This window comes from Microtus pennsylvanicus, chromosome 1, assembly GCF_037038515.1.
Source record: "Microtus pennsylvanicus isolate mMicPen1 chromosome 1, mMicPen1.hap1, whole genome shotgun sequence".
NCBI classification, from domain to species: Eukaryota; Metazoa; Chordata; class Mammalia; order Rodentia; family Cricetidae; genus Microtus; species Microtus pennsylvanicus.
The window spans coordinates 23,563,193-23,585,748 of NC_134579.1; the positions used below are offsets into that span (position 1 = coordinate 23,563,193).

The 22,556-nt window shown below is 42.9% G+C and overlaps 1 protein-coding gene across 6 annotated transcripts in view; it reads right to left on the minus strand.

Moving 5' to 3' along the window:
- Window positions 1–22,556, minus strand: part of App (amyloid beta precursor protein) — a 223,101-nt gene that overhangs the window by 110,649 nt on the left and 89,896 nt on the right. For all 6 annotated transcript variants that reach the window (XM_075959214.1, XM_075959223.1, XM_075959211.1 and 3 more), the window contains exons 4-5: window positions 15,998–16,110; window positions 13,528–13,721 (exon numbers count right to left, since the gene is read on the minus strand). In XM_075959214.1, coding sequence (XP_075815329.1) covers window positions 13,528–13,721; window positions 15,998–16,110 — 307 coding nt within the window. The remainder of the gene's footprint in view (window positions 1–13,527; window positions 13,722–15,997; window positions 16,111–22,556) is intronic.

Here is a 22,556-nt window from a genome sequence, read left to right on the forward strand (position 1 = left end):
GACAGCTAGGAATAATGGGCCAGAAATTTGGACCACAGTCTATAAGAAATCACCTTCTTATGACCCTTAAATAAACAGCACTGTGCCAAAAAATAATAAAAATAAAAAAAAGGCAGAATGTTACAATTCCTGAAACACCACAGATAATGGACCAGATGGCCATTCACTTTGTGTATTGTTAACAGGGCCCACTTACATTATCACCTAGAGCAGAAACACTAACTAGCTTTCCAAAGTCCAATCCCTACAGATCTTGCTTCCTTCCCTGATCACCCCACAAGTGTATTTCAAGACTGGCGCCAATGAGAGATGTAGGAGAGAAATTCCGAGATGTTGTTATCTAGATTTTACTCAAGAGTTTAATTGGGAACACGATTTTAAACAGTACTGTGTGTGAGGAGATGTCCTGAGACTGTAGACAGTGCTGAACTCCATACGGATTGTGAGATGGTAACCCCCTTCATACATGCCTATTGTAAAGCTTACTTCTATAAATCAGACATAGCAAGAAATTAACAATAACTACAATAAAGCAATTAGAAGAGTGCCTTATAATAAAAGTGACTGAATCTGGTCCCTTGCTCTCAGTATGCTACTCTACAGTACGTTTTGTGATGATGTGAGCTGATGTTTTATGGCTTCTCTTGACCCAAACAAAACAAAACAAAGCTGTCAGCACGAGGTCTATCCTTTACAACTATTATTAAGCAAAATACTTAAAAGTCACTCTAATATCAGAGCTTTCAATGCGCTAGCTGAGACGGCTACTAACAGGCAGGTAACACACACAGTGTGGACCGTGTCCTGAGCGGAAAGGAGCAGATGGCACAAAATGTCACCGTGCTACTCAAAACAGCATGCAGCTGAAGAGTCTACGAAGCTTATTTTTAGAAAGTTCTAGCTAATGTTTTTGGCTCATGGAAGCCAACACCATAGGTAATGGAGAACATAAGAATATGGGCGGATACTATTTGTTAGAACTCAGCCAGATATGAGGTCCCCAAAGGGACAAGGAGAGCAAGCTCCCCCTCCTCACAGTGAATATTCCATTGGAGAAGAAAGATACAAGGAGCAAATCAAACGCCAAAACACGAGGTCAGTGTCAGGACACAGAAGACAGGATGCCAAGACTGAAATAGTCAAAATGGCTTCCTCTAAAGGGGTTGATTGGTTTCATTTTTGTAGGGAAAGAAAAGGAGCTGATATCCAAGACAGAAATAAACTATCCATGCTCCTGGGTGAGGGGAAGGGTATTATAGGCAGAGAGATGTGTCTCTTCCAGGCTGCAAGAGCTTTCTAAACTGGCTCCCGTGACACTGAGTCAGTAGGGTGTGGAGAAGCCTGGGGTGATAACCGGGTGAAGGAGCTGGTCAATGTGAAAACGTGGAAAGAACAGAGACCAGTGTGCTGGGGCACAGCAGTCAGTGAAGGGGCTGCCCTACAAACATAAGAACCTGAACTTAACCCCCAAAACCGCCTTCTCTCCTCCCTCCCCCTCATAATATACATACATGTGTAGCATGAATAATAAAATCCCAAACACAGATATTGGGGTTCAATGTGAAGATCAGAAAAGCAAAGCAGCCAAGCCCCTAGAGAGCTCTTTTTTATGTATGTTTGTTTGTATGTATGTATGTATGTACGTAAGTATGCATGCATGCACTCACGCATATATACTGAGAATGGTGGTCCAGACTTGTAATCCCAGAGTGGGAAGGCTGGGATAAGTGGATCTCTGGGAACCTGGACGACAAAGAGGATCCTAAGAGAGACACACATGGGTCTAATCTACATGGCAAGTAGGAAAAAACCAAGATCTCCTGAGTAAGCCGAGAAAATGAGGATCATGGGAGAGGGCACAAGCGGAGCAGGGAGGAAGGGAAGGGAACGGAGAAAAAGACATAGCTCAATAAAAACAAAAAAGAAAAAAAAGAGGATCTCTGGGGCTCACTGACTGTGCAGCTTAGCTTATTGGAGAGCTCTAAGCCAGTGGAAGATAAAAAACAAGGTAGAGAGCACTTGAGCAACGACAGCTGATGTGGGAGTGTCATATATCAATCTGTTGATTTCATTGGCTAAGCAATAAAGGAACTGCCTGGGCCCATTTCATTGGTTAGAAGATAGGTGGGAGGAGTAGACAGAACAGAATGCCGGGAGGAAGAGGAAGTGAGGTCAGACTCGACAGCTCTTCTCTCCAGAGCAGACACCTTCAGAGAGAGACGCCATGCTCCAGGCTCCTGGGCAGACACACGCGATGAAGCTCTGAACTAGAATCTTCCCGGTAAGACCGGTGTTATACAGATGATTAGAAATGGGCTAAATTAATATGTGAGAATTAGCCTAGAAGAGGCTAGATAGAAATGGGCCAAAGCAGTGTTTAAATGAATACAGTGTCTGTGTAATTATTTCGGGCATAAGCTAGCCGGGCAGGCGGCTGGGGTTTTGGGGACGTAGCCCCGCCGCTGCCCCTTATTACTACAGACAGCAGAGATTTTTCTCCAGCTTTCACATGCATATGCATGCACCTGCATACACACAACACACACACACACACACACACACACACACACACACACACACACACACAAATCATAGGTTCTATGAAGCCCTATGACTGGTATCCCTCATCGTCACCTTCATCACTCCAAGCAAGGCTTCAATGTATTCTCCCTGAATGTCAGTTTCTTAGTATGCTGGAAAGCTACCAGCGCACCTTGGAGAGTTCTACGCCAGGCTTACGTACACGTATGCTCTACACTGCTGCTGTTCCATAGAGGATATAAGCTTCAAGTTTGTGTGGTGGATGTATAGGATGAATGTATAGGAGAAAGCTAATGGCAGAGGACATTATAGAAGGGTACTACAGTTGTGTTTATTTTTCTAAGGTACTTTATTTTTAAGGTACTCAGATTGTATTGGAAAGGATGGACAGAGTAGGTGAAGGTAAACGTGGCAGAATTTGCAGAAGGAACATTGCAGAGACCCCAAAATGTAACTTCAAGAAGTTACCTTAGTGGGAAGTAGGAGCAGCCAAGACCAGCACCTGTACACATTAGAGTTCACTGATGTATAAAATAATCAGGTAGCCTGGGCTGGAGAGGTAAGTCTTGAACGATTGGACTTAACTGATATTCAAAGTTATGAAAGAGATAGAAAAGAAAAGAAAATTTACAGTAATCTAAAAAAGGTGACCAGGGAACAGAAACTCAATGGACAATTGAAAACAAACAGTGGTGGTCATAGTTATAAATCAATAAACAGAAAGACCCCAAAGTCTTGAGTAAAGAGTGCACAAGAAAAGCAGGCCGGAAAAAATAAGGTTAGGCAAGTCACACATGGAAAGGGATTTCTAAGAAACAGAGGATTTCAACTGTCTTTCAAGCTTCAGGTGGTTTGTGATGAGAAGCTGCTACGAATGTTTGCGTTCCTGAGCCCACACATGTCCAGGCCTGTCTGTGCAGGTACTGGTTCTTAATAGAAAAATAAAGAGTCTGAGAAATACCTGTCACTCATGCTGATGACAGAGCAAAAACATTCAATTTAAGGGTCAAATCGAAGCCCACAGATGTCATGAATGTGTATTTGAGATGCTCATAGAGTCAATTTCCCATGGCATTGCTTAGAAAAGATACTGTTGAGAAGGAAGTTAGGCTACCCTGTTACACAAGCTCTAAGTTCCGTGTTGCTAAGGGAGTTCCAGCATCTGCATGGGCTTTACATGAGGCTGGAGTCTGGGGGGGGGGGGGGGGGGCTAAGTACCTAGAAATGCCATGTCAGTGAGATGCCGCTGTCCTGGAATACCTTGTAGACACATTTTTATAAAGCCAAAGCACTTCACTACCACTATTTGTACAACTCCTTGGCTCCAGTTTTTCTGATAACTGTAGCTATAAAATCCTGCTGGAGGCTGCTTAGCATATCAAAAGTTATACAATGGGAAGCAAATGAACAGCATATTCCAGGGGGCAGAAGATTAAAAGCTTAATCTTCTCTTACTTATAATTCTTCTGTATTTCTGAAAGGCATAACTGAGATCTAAAACGAAAGGTTTTGAAATGTGGCAATTGAAAGTTTCAACAGCCATTAAGTCTCTATTTAAAATATCCAAGAGAATCAATGTCAACTACACACTAACAGATTAATTTCCAGTCATGAGGAATCATATATTCTACATTTTTTGCATATTTAAAATAATTCTTGCATATTTAAAACATAAAACAGGCATATAACCAAGGATACCATTACTTGCTTACTTCCAACAGCTACTTTAAAATGTTCTCAATCCCATCTAATAAAAAAAGGCCCAAGATGTCTTTATCGATCCCTATCAGTTATAATAGCTGTATTATATAATATTCAACTGAAAAGAAAACATGCTATAATAACCATAATTATCTAGCAGAGATGGAACACTGGCACCGAGCCCTAAGGAGTGCTTTTGTATGTGACAGCGTGAGGTGGGGTTGGTTGATAGCTCAGACTAGGACATTCCCAGCCCCACAGTGCTTTGCCGCTCTTCTACATCCAGCCTGAACATTATATATAGGTTCCTTCCCTAGTCAGGAGAGCAAAAAGCAAACACCGTGATGCATATTTTCTAACATTTCCCACGTCAGAGTAAACAGGCTCAACTGGACAAGCCAGGGTTCAAGTGTGGTTTTTGAAATGTATTTTTTAATTTAACCTTTGAGAATTTCATCCATGTTTACAACACTGTTTGGTGACATTCATCCCATCTCACCCCTTCACCTCCTCTCATGTCTCCCCAGCTCCACAGCTACGTCCCGATTTCATGTACTCATTATTTATAGTTTAACCAGGCAGTCTATTGGTGTGGGGCTGCTGGTATGTGCCTAGGCACAGAACCAACCACTGCTTCATAGACAGCCTACCCTAGACAACACCCCTGAAGAGACCTGACACATCCTGCCCATGAAGCCATCGACTGCCAATAGCTCCTCAACTAGGGGTGAGGTTTCCTGAGCCTCTTCACTGGCCACATTAGAGTTTTGACTGGCTTGGTCTTACGCAGGTCTTGTGCTTCTCATCATAGCTGGTATGGGCTCATGGGTGCAGCTATCATATCAAACAAAACTAAACTGAACCCCCTTTAAATTTTTTTTTTTTTTTGGTAATAGCCGTTTGCAACCTTGAGCTCTTACACTTTCTGTGATGATCCCTGTGCCTGTGACACAGAGGTCATTGAGGGCTGCACACTCCAGTCTCCTATTCTCTACAATTGGACTACTTGTGGGTCCCTGTCTCAGAGTCTTGCTTGCTAACTGGAGTTCTCTGTCCTCAGCTACTTGAACTTACATAAGTCCTGGCTTCAGCTAGCAGGGCAAATTCATCGTCTTTAATTTCACATTTAAATCCTGGTCCACAGGAAATGTTACCTCATAAACATGGTGAGAGATAGGGTATGGTTTCAAACCTACCTAGGTTATTTTCTTAATGACTGACTTCCTTCTACAGAAAAACACGGGTTTACACTTTGCTGAGTTTCTTATGGAAGGTTATCGGCACTAGCTCATGCCACATAGTTCTGTGAGGACAAACATCTTTGGACATGACAATTTAATATGTAAATCAAATTTTAAAAATGACTTTTACATGATACAGTGATAAATTCCATATGAACAAGGGGTTTTAGACTAAAGAGGACATTATTGAAACTTGATGCCAATTTCAACAAGAAATTAGAATGTTGGGCAGTAGAGATGAGCACCTTTTGTGCCAGTACTCAGGAAGCAGAGGCAGGAGGATTTGTGAGTTTGAGGAGCCTGATCTACAGACAGCCGAGTCTACACAAAGAAATGATGTCTTGAAAGACAGACAGACAGAGAGAGAGAGAGAGAGAGAGAGAGAGAGAGAGAGAGAGAGAGAGAGAGAAGAGAAAGAGAGAGATTAGTACTTATAGGTACTAGTACCTTGAATCCAGCCAAAATAATAAGGATCTGTATACTCTTACTCTTGCCTGATTATCTGAGCATGGCTCACTGTCTTAAAAATCTCCATCCATGAGCAACCGAGTCCTTCAAATAACACTTACAGCTGTGTGGTGGGTGTCATTTGATGATTTCCTATTACTGGGCAGTGAGAGCCAGGGCTCAGTAAGCCCTGTCCCCTGCCAGAGTCACCTCAGATAGCAGCAGCCAAGTCATGGCCAGCAAAGGCGCTCTTTTCTGCCATCACCTGCTCAGAAACCAAAACAAACCCCACTGGCTTGGCCTCACGGCTGTAATCTGCTTAGAGCTATTAAAGCAATTTGTTTTTCTTCTTGATGTCTATGCGGTCCAAGTCTAATAAATACAGAAACTCAGCATTTCTAATAAGACCTTGGTAGTGGCAGCCAGTGTCCTCAAGGGAGAAGCACAAGTCTCGGCTATTCTCCTATTCATCATTTTCAAATTAGTTCCTTTATTCAACAAGAGCCAGACAGCCCAGCAGCGCCCAAAGCTGCCAAGCCAGCCCTGTGACAGTTGCTTCTCAAAGCCACGTGCTGTTTCTTCAAGTCCATTTTTTCTTGACTCATCCACTGACAGAGATTTAAGGCTTTAATTTATCTTTTGTGTGATTTCCTTGGTGTCCATCTAACATCACTAGTGTTTTCTTCTCCCTTGAGCGTGCAGTAGCATTTTCTTAAAATGCCAGGCAGAAATCGAACAAGATTATTTTAAGAATTTTAACTCCATTGATACAAGGGAGAAGATATATGGCCAAATAAAACTTATCCATCTCTCTTTCTCTCTCATCTAATTTTATTTTATTTTATTTTATTTTATTTTTTTTATTTTTTATTAAGGATTTCTGCCTCCTCCCCGCAACCGCCTCCCATTTCCCTCCCCCTCCCCTGATCAAGTCACCCTCCCTAATCTGCTCGAAGAGCAATCAGGGTTCCCTGACCTGTGGGAAGCCCAAGGACCGCCCACCTCTATCCAGGTCTCCTAAGGTGAGCATCCAAACTGCCTAGGCTCCCCCAAAGCCAGTACGTGCAGTAGGATCAAAAACCCTCTGCGATTGTTCTTGAGTTCTCAGTATTCCTCATTGTCCTCTATGTTCAGCCAGTCCGGATTTATCCCATGCTTTTTCAGACCCAGGCCAGCTGGCCTTGGTGAGTTCCCGATAGAACATCCCCATTCTCTCAGTGTGTGGGTGCACCCCTCGTGGTCCTGAGTTCCTTTCTCATCTAATTTTAAAGACAGAAAGTGGTAACCTAAAAAATGGTGTGAGACAATGGTCTGTATTCTGTCAATATATTTTAAATAAACGATGATTGGCCAGTAGTCAGGCAGGAAGTATAGGCAGGACAACCAGACAGGAAGTAGAGGCAGGTCGAACAGAAGAATTCTGGGAAGAAGGAAGTCCTAGTCTGCAATCGTTACCCAGCCACAGAAGAAGCAAGATGTGACTGCCTTGCTGAATAAGGTACCGAGCCACGTGGCTAGCATAGACAAGAATAATGGGCTAATATAAGTTATAAGAGTTAATAAGAAACTTGAGCTAATGGGCCAATCAGTTTATAACTAATATAGACCTCTGTGTGATTTATTTGGGACTTAATGGCTGTGGGAACCAGGCAGGACAGAAAACTCAGACAACAGAAGAAGACATAAATTCTTAGGATAGCTGGGTGTCAGATAAGGCTGGGAATGTTTCAGTATCCTTACTGAAGATAGAAGTCATGACATTTCCTGCTTGATTGGATAGAAATTTTTGAAAAACTCCAAACCATGTATTTTTGAACTATACTTTCTATAAAACTATGTGGTTGTTAATCCTCTGAGAGGTTCTTGTTATACAGGGGCCATAATGAAACTGATTCTGTCTTTGCCTCCCAAGTGCTGGCACTGTAGGCATGAACCATGTCTCTTGGCAAAACTGTTTTGATGTAGGAGGGTCTTCTGTTTTGTGTTGATTTCATTGGTTAAATAAAGAAACTGTCTTGGCTTTTTGATAGGGCAGAAAATTAGGTAGGCAGAGTAGACAGAACAGGATGCTCGGTTGAAGGCAATGAGGCAGACGCCATGGCTCTCCTCTCCGAGACGGACGAGGTTAGACTCATCCCGGTAAGCCACAGTCATGTGGTGATATACAGATTATTAGAAATGGGTTAATTAAGATGTGAGAGTTAGCCAAGAAGAGGCTAGATATAATGGGCCAGACAGTGTTTAAATGAATACAGTTCCTGTGTTATTATTTCCCGGAGCTAAGCTAGCCATGCGGGAGCTGGGTGGGACGAAAAGCAGGCCTACTCGCCTTATCACTAGACTGCTTCCTTAAAATTTAGAGCTATATATCTTTATTTTATGTATACAGGTGTTTTGCTTGCATGTATGTCTGTGCAGCAGGTGCATGTAGCGCTCATGGAGGCAAGAAGAGGGTGGGAGATCCCCTGAAACTGGAGTGACAGATGGTTGTTTGCCAGCATGTGGGTGCTGGGTACTAAACCTAGGTCCTCTGCAAGAGCAACCAGTGCTCTCAGCCTTTGAGCATCTCTCCAGCCGCACAACTGGGATTCTGTAACACCAGCACAGTCCACGTTATCATAGGGCTGTCTTATAGACCGTGCGATGTTTGGCAGCATCCTCATCTCTAGCCCACCCTGATGAAAGTGACATTCCTAACTCACTCTCATCATCTGTGACAATGAAAAATGACTGTCAGTATTTCCAAAGGCCCCTTGGGGGGAATCATTTCTTGTGGGGAGTTACTGCTCTTAGCTGTCTATTCGTTTCTTAAATCACAGACAGAAAGCTTGCTAACACCTGGTAGTCTCATGAATATGAGATATTTGCCTCAGCCTTTTTTCTTTCTTTCCTTTCTTTTCTTTTCCTTTCTTTCTTTCTTTCTTTCTTTCTTTCTTTCTTTCTTTCGTCTTCCTGTCTTCCTTTCTTTCTTTCTTCTCCTCCTACTTCTCTTCCTTCTTTTCTTAAAGAGCTTCAACTTGCCAATTAGAGGCAAAAAGGACTGACTGATTCAAATGAAAAAGTCTGAGAACGGACATTAGGGGCCAGTGTGGTGGCACATCCCTATAATCCTAGGTGACCCGGAAGCTGATGCAAGAGGACAGAAAGCTGAAGGCTTACCCAAACTACAAAGGGAGACTCTGTCTCAAAAGGAAATTAGAAACACGTAACAGCAAAAAGGGCAAACGCTGTATTTCAGTGGTAAAGTGTTCTTTGCCAAGTATAAGGCCTTAGGTACAATGGTTGGTACTGCCAAAAACATAACACAAAACAAACACAGATTGACTTTTATCCAAGGGCCTAGAAGAGTAGTTTTTTTTTTCATTTGTAACTACAATTTTATCTCACTTTCTGAAGTAATAAGATATTTGTGTAGGCACCACATTAAAGGTCACTGAGAAACCATTTAGTTGCCTTTGGTTTCAGAATTCTTCCAATACCATTTCTTGCTTTAGAGATTTCTGATGCAATTTCTTGTAATTATTGCCTATCTAAAATGATGCTCCTCCGTTTGGTTTTTTAACCAATTAGTTTGAGTATATAGACTGACCTTTGACTATTATGACTACAACCGTGTATGTATTTGATGTCAAGGCCAGTCCACTTCTACTCAAATATTTGCTGAGTATCTAATGTGTACAAAATTATGCCAGGTGTTTCTGGATGCCAAGTCACATAAATACAGGCTCCCAGGAAGTAGGGCGGGTTGTTAACACTTGGAGTCCTATCACTGGGGACATTTTAGCTTCTGAGTTTCTTTTTGAGCAGTTCTAACTAACTGTAAGAAGAAATAGCACCTCAGACTTTTACTCTTTCTTGGAGAAAAATAAAATTGAGAAAAACTAGTTTCATTTTGTAGCGATCATACAAGCCCACTGGAACATTTCAGACATCCACAACACATGATGGATCTTAATCTATATTATCATATGTGTTAAACGTTTTCTTATTTGGGCATCAAAGAATTATCATCATTCATGAACTCTCTCCAATTATGATAACAAAGACCCAATAACACAAAATGGAAAAACAACTGGCCAGTCCAGAAGGATGGTGCAGTACCAAATTGCTAGTTATTGCTCTGTTCCCAATATACTAGGGTTGAAAGGAGGAACTAAATCAAGAATCACGGTTCAAGAAATAGCAGGTTTATCGGTAAAGGAAGCAGAGTCACCGAGACTAAAAGGTCAAGAGAAGGAAGGAGGCCGGGATTAGGAATCTAGGCAGAATACAATTAAAAGGGCAGAGACAAGGACAAGGCTAGGAGAAGGAACAAGAGATATTTAGGCAGCAGTGGAGACTTACTCATCTGCTTAATTAACACATACTGAGTGTCAACCAAAACCAGGTACCTTGTTTTAGAAATCCGCAGTGGTTCGCTATGAAAGTGTCAACAGTACAGGAAGGAAAAAAGGTGACGTTAGGGACCACGGTGGGTGGGGTTGGCTTGGATGAACTGTCATGTGGAAGATGACCTGGCCCCAAATTGGGAGAATTAGGTACATCTGCTAGAAACATGAAGGTCTCAGCTGATGTTACAGCATGAATAAGAAATGGAAATGACTACAGTTACATGACTTGATAGCTTGGGAAACTGAGAAGCAATTACAAGAAGAATTATAGTCTTCCCTGGTCTTGAGGACTGACCAAAGTATGCTTAGAAAATGTGAAGGTATCAGTAAGACTAGGATGTATGGAGTATATATAAATGGTTATCTGCTCAATCTGTTCTGATTAGGAAGACCAGAGTGGGGGGAAGGAAGGGAGGGAGGGAGGGAGGGAGCAAGAGAGGGAGGGAGGGAGCAAGAGAGGGAGGGAGGTAGAGAGGGAGGGAGGGAGGACAATGGATTGCAACTTGCTGCTGGTGAGTATTTTAGATGTAAGATCACAGTAATAGTTGGAAACACTAAAGATGCATTGTTTCTAAGGGATGAGGGAGGTGGGGACCTGAAAGAGAACACAAATAATGATGACTTGGGAGGAGACAGCTAGCATTTCAAGTGGACGGTGATGACAGGGTGACCATGTGACCCAGTGTGCCTGTTCCCTTCAAGTCATGACTGAGGTCTGAGTGCTCTCTCTGGTCTGGATAACATACTGTATACCTTTTCCAGGAGTCTAGCATAGGATTCAAACAGCACATTCGAAGGAGAAAAACAAACATCTCATAGTTTGGTGTTTGCTGTGAGAATAGAAAGGAGTCACAGAACCAGAGATGGATATCAAGAAGGTACAGTTACTCAGTGAACGTCACGAATAAACAAGAGACTTGGGTCAGGACACAAAGCCATCTGGCTGGATTAATTTCCAGCAGCAAGATTCAGCGGCTTCCTACAGTATCACCAGGCATGGCTGCCACGGTGTCAGAAAAGGTGTGGGATGAAAAGATCAAGGCTCGTGGAAAACCAGATCCAATAAAAAAGAGGATTTACAAAATACATAGAAATGTCTTACACAGGGAAGAAGCTTGGCAAAGGCTGGTAGCTCTCAAGAAAGTAAAAATAATCATTTTAAAATTTAAAAGTACCCCTTGGGGCTGGGGTGAAGCGCTTGCCACACACTCATGAGAGCCCGAGTTTGGTTCCCCAGTATCCAAGCCTAAAAAAATAAGGTGGAGGATATTTGAGGAATACGTCCAATATTGACCTCTAGACTGTACTTATACAAACACACACACACAAACATGGGGGGGGGGGAGAGAGAGAGAGAGAGAGGGAGGGAGGGAGGGAGGGAGGGAGCGAGAGAGGGAGGGAGGGAGGGAGAGAGAGAGAGAGAGAGAGAGAGAGCGAGCCCTGTGACATCAATACCAGATCATCAACATTTTTACAAATACATATCTAGTATCTTAGACCTTTTAACCCCAGTGATGGAAGTTTCCAGGTTTCAATGCCACGCTACATGTTTTCTCAGTCCACAGTCAGTTTCCTTTTTGAATGCTGACTGTATTGGTACTCTGTGGCCAGAGACCTAGGGACAGGATTTGTTCCCAAAGCCTCTGAAACTTTCAAATCTAGATGTGGCTCACAAAGGACAGGAATGGGCTCACGAATGAGAACTAGGCCACCTCATTTCTAGAAAAAGAGATAACTAAGGTGAACCCATGCCCGTTCCACTGTGACACATGGAACAGAGGCACGGGGGGGGGGGGGGGGGGAGGGAGCATCTATCATGGAGAACCCCTAACTCTCAATGGCAAAATATCTTAGAAGCAAATTCTGCTTCCCTAAGACTTCTTGCCTAGGAAACAGAAAGCTTATACATAGTGATATTTTGTTTACGTTTTAACAAATAAAGCTTGGCTGAAGATCAGAGTGCAGAGTTAAGGAGGCAGGGGAGTGGTGGCACACACCTTTAATCCCAGGATTAGGGGTATGGAAGTAGATGGGTCTCTGTTAGTTCAAGGTCACCCTGGGCTATACAAGATGACTGTGTCTAAAAGAGAAACAGAGTTCACACAAAGGTGATGCCAGCACTTGGGATCATACGCCTTTAATCCCGGCAGTAGGGAGGTGGAGACAGAGTGATATGGCTGGGCAGAGAGAGGAAAATAAGGCAGAAGGAGATAGAAGCTCAGTGCAGTCTGAGGTAAAGACAGATGTAGTTGGGAGATGCAGTCTGTAAACAGGATCTCCCCTTTGGTCTGAGCATTAGTACAGTAAAAAGAACTCTCTAGTGGCTGGCCACTCTGCTTCTCTGATCTTTAGCGTTAATCTCTGTATCTGACTCTGGGTTTTTATTAGTAATACCAATTAGAATTTGTTCAACACTTATACGTAATGTTTGAACTCTTATCACTAAGAAGTATCTTAAAAATCTATTTTCAGTTTCCTTGGCTCTATGAAAATATAAATCAAATGTAATTTTTTCAGTGCCAGGTGTAGTAGTGAAAGCCTTTCATTTCAACTCTCAGGAGGCAGATCTCTGTGAGTTCTAGGCCAACTTATTCTACATAGCAAGTCTAGGCCAGTCAGAGTTACACAGCTCTCAATGTCGTTGCTACCCTGTCTCAGAAATAGATAGATGGATGGAGGTAAGTGAAAAGAAAGAACACAAGGGACTGTAACAGACATAAAAGTCCTGACAAGCTCGGGCAACTGGCAATAAATGAAGCCTCATCTTACTAATAGAAAAGACAGGGTTCTTGGTGTATGTGAGTTCTTTCATATTAGTAAAATGTTAGAAACATCACATATACATGACTGACAAAAGCCCTGGAGGAGTGCTTAAAAGTATTTCCAACTGAGAGCCCAAAAATCATAGCTCTGATATCCTACCTACGAACTTCCTGGTAGAACTCCCAGCAAGTGGCTGTTAGTGGGGTTTGATCAGTACTCTTGACAGTAATATATAGCAGTTAAATTACTTCATGATAACTCATCAATAACACTAACATCAAATATGGTGCAATAATCACTGCATCACTTCAGGGTTAGATGCAAATACAGCAGATGTGAGAAGGGATCTTTTCAGCATGAAACAGAAAGATCATTCACAGTATCCAAAGACTGTAACAGGAGCTGGTTCAGCCTCTCTGTCAGCCAGACAAAAGCCACCTTACCCGCCATCTGTGTAGTCAGTGTCTGCTCCACCCCACCAGACGTCAGAGTCGTCTTCTTCTGCGTCAGCGGAGTCGACGTTGTCGCTTTCCTCGGCCAACGGGCAGCACACAAACTCCACGCCTCGGAACTTGTCGATGCCGCAGGGCAGCAGCATGCCATAGTCATGCAAGTTGGTGCTCTTCTCGCTGCACGTCTAACAAAGGGGAGGAGGAGACAGTGAGGGTCCAGAGATGTGCACACCACAGCCCCAGCCGGGACAATCATGTCAGACATATTCAGAACCGGTTTCACAAGGCAAGGGCGACCTGCTGTCTGAAGTCATTTCCAACCCGGTCTTCAGCATGCGCTGCTTGGTGCTCTATCTTTATATTGTCATTCTTGATATTTGGGCTGAAGAGGTGGCTTAGTGGTTAGGCTTGTTGCTCTTGCAGTGGAGCCCTGTTCGATCCCCAGAACCCATACGATGGTTCCCAACCATCCTTACCTCCAGGCACAAGAGATCTAATAGCCTCTACTGACTCTGTGGCCTCTGGGCACCAGGCACATACCTGATGCATATAAAACACTCATGTACATAAAATAAATATACCTAAGAATCTTTTAAAATGATTTTGATGTTTACAAAATAAAGGTTGAAGAGAACTGATCCAGAAGGCTGACATAGGAACACAGCAGGGCCTTGGGCTAGGATGACTTCTCCGGAGCTGAAGGTGTCTTCTCCATCTCCTACCCATTCCCACCTCCACCCCAGATGCAGATTGCTTCCACTCAGCTCCACCTTAGTCTGGATAATCTGTTTCTTGGCTCATTTCCCAAAGTCCCACAAGGGAAGCGAGTGTCCTCCACAGCCACGAAGACATCAGAACTCACAACACCGAGGGATTTCCTCCTCGGTATCTTTTTGATTCTCTGGGATCTGTTAATTTTGCACAAATCTACGCTAAGAGAAAACTGAGAAACTCTCTCCCAGTGACAGAGAAAAGATTAATAATTTAACATGCTTACAGAAAGTGTAAAATATTATAAATGTATTTTAACCTCACAGGAGTCAACAGTCTGTTGTTTATTAGTAACAAAGCATTTTTCCTTTGAAAACTCAGGAAAAAATGCAAAGGGGCTTATTAATTGGGAAGCTGGATATCAAATTAAGTGGTCTGCTTTAAGCTCAGCTGGCTCTTCAACTTTCAAAATCATTTTTATGCAAAGAAAGTTTGTTTTATGGTGAATCAGAGCACACTATTTTATGAAAAGCAAAAATAATGTAAAATCTTTTTATTGTTTCTTTCATTCTTGAAGCTCAACAGATTTGACATCCTGGACCAAATAATTTTCTGGGGAGCCAGACCTGGTGGTACAGACCTGTAATTCTGGCTACTTGGAAAGCTATGGCAAGTTCAAAGCTTTGTTGAACTATAGGGTGAGTTAGAGGACAAACTGAGTCACTTAGCAAGACTCTACTTTGTATGACAAAATAGAAAGTAGAAACAAGGCCTGGGAGACAGCTCAAAGAGGGATTATAGCTCAGCATGGACAAGACATTGGATTCAATCCCTGGTAGAGAAAAAGAAAAGAAGGCTTGTGGGGTTGGAGCCTGCCCTGTTAAGTGTAGGGTAGCTAGCACACTGCTGGTCTCTGACTCCTCTGGATCAGTGGTGGCACCCCCTAGAGCCACCATATCTGGGATAAAATGTCCAGCCTTCCTAGGAAGAAACAGGGATGCAAAACTGACCCTAGTGGTGAACTCCTGAGACCCTAGTTCTAGAACACTCACGCCACCATCCTGACACAACCACTGAGGGGAAAAAAACATTATAATTATATTAAAAGGAAGTGCAGTTTTGAGGGTGATAATTCCATAAGGTGCCACTGCTTTCTATTGTCTTTAATCTTTCATCGATTTAGCCAAAAGCAGGGGTTAGCAATGGGCTAAGCATGTTGCCACAGAGTCATCCACTGTGGAGAGGAAGGTGGCGAGGTAGCTTGGTGGAGACAAACCTGGAGGATATTACTTTAAAATGTGAACTTTGATGTGGTGTTGGACATGCGGCTTCTTTGTTCTACCACAGAAGTCACAAATAGCTAACTAAATTATAGAAACCACATGGAAAAACAACAAAACAACAGAAAATAAATGGAAAACGATGTCCATCTTAAAATTATACCTACTGAAGATGACAGTTTTATGTTCATTTGTAAGATGTGGCCCAAACATAACTAACTGGCACTTGTTTTGATCACTAGAACTGTTTGAGGACAGAGGGGCCAACTATGTGCAGGGACAAGGGACACAGCAGCTCTCTGGAGTTCCTTTTTTGTGGCCTTACAAACAAAACTACTCTAGAGAGTAAACTCGATTTTCAAAACACTTGAATGTGGCTGCTATAGAGAACTCACTGCCTTGAACAGCTCCTAAGAGGTGTTTGTATGCACCCAAGATCTCTCTATAGGAAGGCAGTCACGGGCGAGTACCTCTTTGGCGACGGTGTGCCAGTGTAGATGGGTCTCACAAACGTCCATCCGCTCCTGGTGTAGGAACTTGCACTTGTCGGGAACCAGAAGAGCGTCGCTCACAAACTCACCAACTGAAAGAGAGAAGAGCCACTCCGTGTCACTCTGTGTGCATCTCAGCACAGAGCCACAAAGGACAGACAGAGGTCATAGACTTACCCCATGTTCAGTGCCTAAAATGCCCCCAACCAGACCTCAAGACATTTAGAATGGCGAGTCAACAACCAACTTCTTTGCCACCAGGACCTTGCTGTCCATAAGCATAAGAATTTGATGGCTACAAATCCCCTACTTATTCCCAGTGCCATCTCCTTTAATTAATCTCAGTCTCTTCCTTCATATAAAAGGTGCATAACTAATCACAGACATTCACTGTCAGCAAGGAGGAAAATACAACAACGGAAAATTTCAATTTCAACAGTATTTATCTATTCCTGTATTCTGAAAACTCTCAACTGCTTTCCAACTATTAGAGACAATAGCACTTTTAAATGTTAAGCCCCAAGCAATGTGTACATACACGGGTATGAAATATGTGCTTATATAAAACACATGGGACAAATCAAGTCATTTAAATCCTGGAATCTGTTTCCTTTGAACTTTCTATTTCAGGTGAAATGTTCCTGGACCTGACTGGCACTGCAGATCTAGAAGTGTTACATAATGTCCCTCATACACTCCTGTACTCGTGAGGGTGAAAGACAGACAGTGGGAAATAACACATAAGCCGAGAAACTAATTTCTCTTGATTGTATTCACTGTGGTATCCTCACACTTAAGAATAAAATTAAAATTAGCACACAATCGATAATGAATGTCTGCTGAAGAAGTTAAATTCTGTACTAAAATGAAGCAAGCACTGGGCCATCATAGTGAAAGAACCAAACTGGGTGTTCAGGTAGAAATAACATTAAAGATGAATCCAGATAGGCGAGCAAAGTATGCCATTGCAGAATGAAGAGAAATTTCCCAAAGTATAGACAGTATCTAATTTATTATCTGAGTTCTTCTGATGTAATAAAATACTCTGACAAACAACCTAAGGGAGAAAGGGCTTATTCCAGCTCATGGTTCAAGGGTGCAGCCCATCATGGTGGGGAAATAAAGGCAGTAGGAGCCTGAAACTTCTGTTCTTTTATATTCACAATCAGGAAGCAAAGATGATGAACACAACCTGCTTCTCAGCTCCCCCTTTCCACTTAGGCAGTCCAGAATCCTGGCCAGGAAATGGTGCCTACCACAGTGGATGAGTTGTTCCAGCCCAGTTAACATGTTCAAGATAATCAAACACAGGTATGCTCAGAGGCCAGTCTCACAGGTGATTCTAGATTCTGTCAAGTTGATGAGTAACATTGAGCATCACCTATTATTACATCCCTATCCCTGATGCAGTTCTGGCAAACATGCTCATACTGGATGGATGGATGGATGGATGGATGGATGGATGGATGGATGGATGGATGGATGGATGGTTGAGTGGATGGATGGATGGATGGATGGATGGGTGGGTGGGTGAGTGGATGGATGGGTGGGTGGGTGGAAGGATGGATGGATGGGCAGATGGGTGGATGGATGGGCAGGTGGGTGGGAGGATGGATGGATGGGTGGATGGATGGATGGGTGAATGGATGGATGGATGGATGGACTGATGGGTGGGTGAGTGGATGGATGGGTGGGTGGGTGGGTGGGTGGAAAAATGGATGGATGGGCAGATGGGTGGATGGATGGGCAGGTGGGTGGTGGGTGGGAGGATGGATGGATGAATGGGTGAATGGTAAGGGGACTTCAAAACTTCCTGCCAGAAAAAAGAAAAAAGAAAAAAGGCAACTGCATCAGTCATGCATCTCACTCCACAGAGCTATGATGTCATCTCCTATAAACCCACTTTCTATGTGAGAAACCTCTGCCAAGTAACCTGCCCAAGGCAATGAGCACCTCAGGAGGTTGCCTTTTAGTTCCAGAGTTAAACAGATACAAACTATAAGGAAAGAGACAGCGATGCACTCATTTATGTAGAGTGATATAAAAATAAAACAAATAACAACAGTAATAAATCAACTCTGAAGAGTAAGAGAATTCAAATAAGGACAGTCTTTTCTTAAATGAGCACACCTTCCCAGGGTGAATTAACTACTCAGGGCATCTAAGGTCAAGTAACTAATCCTGTATGCGAGGAAGAACCCCTAATGATTGAGGCCTTTCAAGACAAGGCTACAGAAGGCCAGAAGTGACTACCGGCCCATTCTCCTTAGTTAGCATGGGTCAGTCGTATTTACCGCTGTTCACAAGTCACGTTTTTCTGTTTCATAAGTAATTATTGGAACGATGGTCAGCCTAAGATTACTAAAATCGAATCCATTTGTGAGAGGATCAAAAAACAAATACAGGATGCTCTGGATCATGGCCTAAATGAAACACTGGTGCCAGGCAACCAAGTCAAACTAATCTGTTTGCACCTGTCCAGGGCTAGATTACAATGCTGAACTCGTCACTGAAGGATCCTTACCTCAGTAACATGCAGTGCCTGTCCACAGGGCAGTCGCTGCATTAATTATATTCCAACAACTGTTCTTTCTATTTTTAAAGGATACCAGAATCTTTAATTTGCAAATATTTTACTTCATATTGCAAAGATGACTATAAGCTGCAGATATTGCCTATAGCTAAAGGAAATTGCTTTAGCAAAGGAATAATATTAGTTACTTAAGAAGCCCTCATCAGGACAAAGGGCAAAAGGGAAAGCTCATTTTGCCCTATCATTAAAATGAAATTTAGCCATGGGCAGCACTTCTTATCTTCCTCTGAGGGTTGGAAAAGCATATTAGGATGCTCCTCATCAGAAAGGTGAAAAGGTGAAATTAGAAAAATCTCTCCCAAAGTTTGAGGGAGACTGGAGAGATGGCGTGGCAAAGAGGATACAATGATGTTGAGTTCGGGTCCTAGGGCCCATGCTGCAATTCCAGCCCCAGTGTGATCTAACATCTCTCACCTCTGTGGCTATCTGCATTCATGTGCAGGTAGGTATTCACACTGGGACATACATACACACATAATTAAAAACGAAAATAAATCATAAAAACTTAAGAGTTTAAGAAAGAATTGAGAAGACTGAAGTCTTTATGCAACCTTATTAGGAATTAATTAAAAAGAAATCTATGCTAGGACAGAATCTGTTTTGATGTGAACTTAGAGCTATATGAAAAATTAAAGCCTATTGATTTTTAATCTATAAACATAACCTGGGTCGTCCATATATAATAATAACCCTGCTTATGTGGATTTATCCTTCAACAGCAAATATTTCTTAATAGGAAGGAGTACAATGCTCAAAAGAAAGGAAGAAACATGAGAGGTTGTGCTCGTATTTTCTAGGAAGCTACACACCATTTACTCTAAATGGAAAGTTCTTCAGTATACACTGGCCATGTTTATCGGTAGCCACACAAACTTTTTATGTGGAAAAAAATTAAAATTTCATATTTCAAACACACATGGAAATTTCAGTGGAGAGAGGTTTTTTTTTTTTTTTGTAAGTAAATAAAATGTGGACTTGGCTGCTTGGCTGAAGTCTTGGCAAGTAAGCAAAGATGCCGAATTCAATAGGGACCCTGCAGCTTCTGCCCGCTGGCTCTTTGGTGGTCTGTGAGAACAAATGTCTAGCCTAAATTACCTCATTTTGCAGATTGGTGGGAAGAAGTCCAGTCAAGTGGCTCATTCACAGAGCCAACAGGCCGTAGAACTGAGCTGAAAATTCAGGTGTCCCTTTTCTTCATTCTCCGAGAGACGTTTTGACTCATTTAAACTCTGGTCACAGTGGTTTATCTGGCTAATTTCCCTTGGCTTTTATTTTTTAAAAAAATGATTTATTCTGTGTCTGTGAAATACTTAAATATTATGATCTGCACTATGGCTAATCTGGCAATAAAAACAAAAAATGAGGCTAAAATTATCTAGGAGGCCAAATAAACTGGCTGGGCGTGCAGTCCCCCTTGACTGGAACATGTTGGACAGCGGCTTGGACAGAGAGGGACTGGATGACACCACGAGGTTCAACCTTTCTGGACTGCCACTGTTAGACAACGTTCTCATGTTCCGTGGTCACGAGACAGATGATTCATGGAACTATGACCTCATGCCCATGTTCCTGAATGGGCCAAGGAGCGGAGGTTTCCTGTCATGAAGCTTCCCGATGTTACTAGGGAGACGTTACTAGGGAGACGTTACTAGGGAGAAAGACCCTTCCTCCAGACAGACCCCCACCAACAGAGCCCATGTTTGTTTGTTTTTCTTCACTATTAGCCGGCTAAATTAAGCAGTAAGGGAATCTGAAAGTATTTCAACTAAGCACAAAGGCGCCCTGACACAGAAGAATGTACAATTTTTTGAGGAAGGAAAAGGTGGGACGGGATGTTAAATGGGTGAGAAGCAGACTCTCCAGTCCTGTGAGGTTCAAAAGCAGGAATGCATGTCCAGCTATTACGCTGTGCCTTTACAAAAACACGTGATTCCAGGAATGAGACAGCACCACGAATACAATCAGCCATTACCGGAAACCTGGGAAGACCCCACCAGCTCACTCCACAGGGAAAAACAAGAGGAGAAACCGTGTGAGACGACAGAGTAAAAGTTCTTAAAACTGAGGCCATTTTTGAGGGTCAGAATGATTTTTTGAAGAAACTGATTTCAGAGGGAAAGCTGTCATAAATCGATTCTCTGGGGCACAAAGATCTCAGACTAGAAAAAAAAAAACAAAACAAAAAATTTTGACTGGAATGATACCTCAGTTGGTAGAGTGTTTGGCTTTCAAGTACGAGTTTATGAGTTTGACCTCCAGGATCCATTTTGAAAAAAGAGCTGGGTATTGTAGCATGTAGTTGTAATCTCAGTGCTGGGGGAGGGGCATAGAGACCCTTGGGGCTTGCTGGCCAGCAAACCTAGCCTGCTTAGAGAACTCCAACCATGAGAAGCCCTATTCCAGAAGGAAAGGTGGCGAGCATCTGAGAAATGACAGCCAAGGTTGTCCCCTGATCTCTACATATGTACATGTGCACGGACACACAGACAAACATGCCTGCATGCAAACAAACTTGTATGAATTCTGAAGAGTAGGCTAAGGGGCCAGAATCACAGGAATGAAAAAAACCCAAGAAGGTCTGAAAGTCAATGGATTTCTGCAAGACATGTAGCCTCTGTCCTTCTCTCAAAGGCTGGAGATTATCTTAAAGGGGGTGGAGTTGGGGGACTGGCGGTAGGGTAACTGAAAACAAGAAAGCCCCTCTCTCATGTGTATGAGCCCATCTCACCAGCGAGGTGAGGCGAGAGTCTCAGTAAGTCTGAGTGACATTCCGGAACATCCCTCAGGATGTCAAGCGCAGCTTCTCCCACTGGCTTCAGAGCCTTGCAAATGAGGCAGCTACAACAGTCACATTTTTAGTTTTCTGGGAAAAGGAGGCAAGAGAAAACCTGCAACCAACCAGGTCACACGTGCGGGAAACAGCAGAGCTGGGAGAAAGCAATGATCTAATTTTCCTGAAGCATTCAACCGACTATCCAGAGCAAAGATGCTTCATGAATTACTAGTGCCCTTCCCCCAGTAACCATGGCCTAACCATGCCTCTCGTATTAGTAGTAGCTGTTGTGATAAAAACAGCAACAGGCTCCTTACCGCTTACTGAGACTCATGCACCAACTGTGGGCAAGGGAACTCACATTTATCATATTACCACTATCCTGCAGCAGCCTCACAGATGCTGCTGCACACTTGAATATCACTTATGCTATGATAAATAGCAGTACCAGGCAACAGAATCAGAGTCCCAGACAAGAGCAAGGAACCCCAAGTCTCACAGTGGTCCTAATGAGAAGTCCAGGTATCTTCAAACACCTCTCCCCACCCAAGATGCTTCAGTGCACTCCAGACTTAGCTCATCACGGCAAGTTCTTCACACTTCTCTGAGAATACAGACTAATCTTTGGGACAAGATGTAGAATGTTACCAGGTTGTGAGAATAAACAGGACACGAGCATAGGTTGGAGAAAGTGAGAGAAGAAAAAAGAAAACATCGTAAGTCAGACAGAAAACATTCCAGCCACAGAGCAAGGGGTACGGAAGACTATAGCAAATGCATGCTGTTGGGACTCAGACAAAAGCAAGAGGGGGAGAATTCTCAGAGAGGAATATATCGCGAGAGATCACGGGTGGGTGAGGGCAGACCACAAGGCTTTCAAGTACAGAACTGATCGGCACTCTTGAGAAACACAGGAAGAAGCCTGGGATGGTTTTCACGACTATTTGTTTCAAAGGTCAAGGTTGGGAAGCAGAGGACCAGGCTGGGGTTGTTGCAGTTATCTATGTGAGAAGTAACCATGTCTCAGGGTATGGCCATGGGAGATTGAAGGTCAAATTTACAGAATCTGGTAGAAACAAAGTCTAATCCTGATGGGGAAACTAGAAGATGCTTCACGCTGAAAATGATGAGGAGCACCGGATGTTGTTCATTTGTCCTCCAAATAAACAAAG